Genomic DNA, 3,057 nt, shown 5'->3' with positions numbered 1-3,057 from the left:
TGCTGATACACCAATGCCAGCCAAGCCCACACTGATCCAGAGCTGGACTGTTCTGGCCTGAAGCTTGTAAAAGGTTGCTGACTCCTGGTCTACACTCTTGCTTTATCCTCTCTCAAAAAACCTTAATTTGTGTTTGTCGGGATGGGCCCTGCAGTGGCCACGGTGCTACCTAGGGGCCACCCTAATCTTGCCTGCACTCCTGGTAGTTTATATAACTTACCCAATTTATCTTTCCTGCCACATCTTGATGCTGTTTTGATATTGATTGGGAAGCTGCCCCCGAGTCCTGAGCATTCTCCAGTGTCTAACCAACCAAACTGACCTCTCATGGCATCTATACCCTCTGCCCACTAATCAAAACTCCACAGTTCTCTGCAGTTGTTTCCTGTGCCCCAACAGATCTACCAATGGTCTCCAGCTGGCACTACTTGCAGCCACTGGTCACTCCCTGTGGCTCTACTGGACCTAATTAAGCCTTAGAGTTCTTAATCATGACCTCCAACCTCCCCCATAGTCACGTTTATGTCTCTTCCCCAACCTATACAGGCTTCAGCCCCCTTGGCCTTAGCCCACTGGTTGCTCCGGCTGTACACTTCTAGTCTAGGCCCACTTCCTCTGGTCCAGCTTCTGAGTCTCAACCTCTGCTCTGCTGTGCCTCTCAGAGCACAGGCTCTGGCCCTCTCAGCTCTAGCCTGCCCCATCTCTCGCTCTCAGGGCACAGGCTCTGACCCTCTCAGTTCTAGCCTGCTTCTTGTCTCCCGCTTTTCAAGCACAGACGCTGGACCTCTCAGCTCTAGCCTGCCCCTGTGCCACTCACGCTCTCCCTCACCCTTTGCAGGGCTTCAAACCCTGGGCATCCCAGGTACCCTGGTGCATGGCCTCCAATCCTCCCCTACAGTCATAACCTGGTTCTCTATTTTAAAATTAAAACAGAAATGAAAACCATCATTTCAAACTAAAAGACTCAAAGCCCTCCTGGGGGTCACCATACAGCTACCAATGACCTGTCCCCACTCACTGGCTCTCTTAGCCCTTGGGAGTATCTGACCTGGCCTGCAACTTCTGCTTCTTGCTGGTTGAGGCTGCCAGGAGCTCTTCTGGCAGAGTTCAGGGTAGTACTTTCCTCTGCCTCAGGAATCCAGACTTGTATCCCCTGGATGACTCCCGTCAGTCAGGTGTTTCCCTGAGCAGCCATAGGTGTATCCCCTTGACTTAATGAGCAGTTTACTGCTGTTTCTCAGGCTAAGCTGCAGTTATTCCCCTCCTCCCTACCTAGGGCTCTGCCCTACTGTCATATTGCTAGGCAGCTAGCCACACAGTAAGTGCTTACAGCAGGGGTGGGCAAGATACATCCTGCAGCCCAGATCCAACCCACGGAGGGACTCTGTCCAGCCCACAGCATGTCCCACCACTCCCTGGGCACACAGCAGGGCTGGGGCGGCTGTGCAGCTGAACTGCCTTTTTGAGCAGCCCAGTCACTAGTGGCTGCTTCTGGCTGCCACTGCCACTAAGCCCCCAGAACTGCCTATGCAGCCCGCAGGTCCAAATAATTGCCCACCCCTGGCTTCTCCTGCAGCTACCCAAAGTTCAGCTGCCTTCGACCAGCTGGACAGGCAATTATTTGCACCTGCAGGCCACACAGATAGTTCTAGGGAGTGAGTTTCTCTCCTAAAGTAACAGAAGCCTCTAGCTCCATTACAGTGTTTCAATCAGTTGAAGACTTGCCATTCATTCTTCTTACTTCACCTAACTGGCGATAATGAATGCAATGAATAGCTGGTTAGTTGGTGCATGAGTGCTTACCTCAAGAAAATCTTTAGGTGCATATACTGGTCGGAAAAGACTTAGATCTGAAATTAACAAGATGACAATTTAAATTAAAATTGTATAAAGTTTGACTATACATATTACTTTTTTCCAATTATGATGTAATGCAGGGGTGGGCAAAATGTGGCCCATGGGCTGGATGCAACACACCAGGCCATTACATCTGACCTGCAGGGCCCCTAAAAAGTTTAGAAAATTAATATTTATCTGCCCCTGGCTGCCTGTCATGCGGACTTCAATGGCTTGCCAAAACTCAGTAAGCGGCCCTCCACCCAAAATAATTGCCCACCTCTGAATGTAATGCACGGTACATGACAATGACATATTTATGGGCAGTTATATTAAAAAATTCACATCAAAATAACAGAATTATTACCCAATGTCATGCACAGCAATCAGATTTCTAAATTATTTATAAAAATGCTATCTTCTTATCAAACAATTATTAAAAGACAAACTGGTGCAGTCATCAACACTGATATTTTATTTTAGAGTTTGGAAAACATTGTATTATACTTTTAACAGACTTAACATACCTTATTTTTAACATACTTAAAGTATAGCACCGTAAAACAGATTCCCAGTGATTGTGAAGTAAAGATTCACCATCCCTTTACTTTCTTCTGCCTAGTGCAGTAAATTACTGTGCCAGGAAACTGCAGTTCAGATCACAAAAATGCTTTAAGGTCACTAGTTATCTTATACAAAGTAATGGAGAGCACATATATTTTGGATTTGTTGTTTGCTTCAAGTCCTGTTTGGTACTAAAAGAATCACTTACTAGCAAACCATGAAATTGTCATTCTTATATAGTAATTAGCTATGTCCCTTCTTGCAGTTAAGAAAATACATTATGAGAAAAAAAGACAAGTATTAATTTCCTTTAAAATAGACATTACTATAATCTCTGACTGTTAATTATGGAGATAGATATGTAATTGTTTTATTAACATGCAAAAATGCACATAAAGTTAAAATAATGTACCTGGCTCATCAGTTCCCATTTCATTCCATTTATTAAGAAGTTCTTTTTGCTCACTTATGGGTCGCTGTAAGTCACAAGAACATAAAATGGCAATATGAATTAACCAAAAATCTGAAATATGCCGAGTCAAACCTGAATGAAAAACAAACATCCATTAGAGGCTTTTTTATTTCTCAGTTTGTAAGTTCACACTGGCCTGAGGACCTATTCTCTGTACTGCCGCAACTACAACCAAGGCATAGATG

The 3,057-nt window shown here is 44.7% G+C and overlaps 1 protein-coding gene across 1 annotated transcript in view; it reads right to left on the bottom strand.

The window, feature by feature from the left end:
- Window positions 1–3,057, bottom strand: part of TBC1D19 (TBC1 domain family member 19) — a 181,569-nt gene that overhangs the window by 118,221 nt on the left and 60,291 nt on the right. Inside the window, exon 7 of the mRNA XM_019526444.1 lies at window positions 1,804–1,850. Coding sequence (XP_019381989.1) covers window positions 1,804–1,850 — 47 coding nt within the window. The remainder of the gene's footprint in view (window positions 1–1,803; window positions 1,851–3,057) is intronic.

This window comes from Gavialis gangeticus, unplaced genomic scaffold (assembly GCF_001723915.1).
Source record: "Gavialis gangeticus isolate Ggan-Ray unplaced genomic scaffold, GavGan_comp1, whole genome shotgun sequence".
NCBI classification, from domain to species: Eukaryota; Metazoa; Chordata; order Crocodylia; family Gavialidae; genus Gavialis; species Gavialis gangeticus.
The sequence above is the reverse complement of the archived record's forward strand: the minus strand, read 5'-3'. Positions and strand labels throughout refer to the sequence as shown.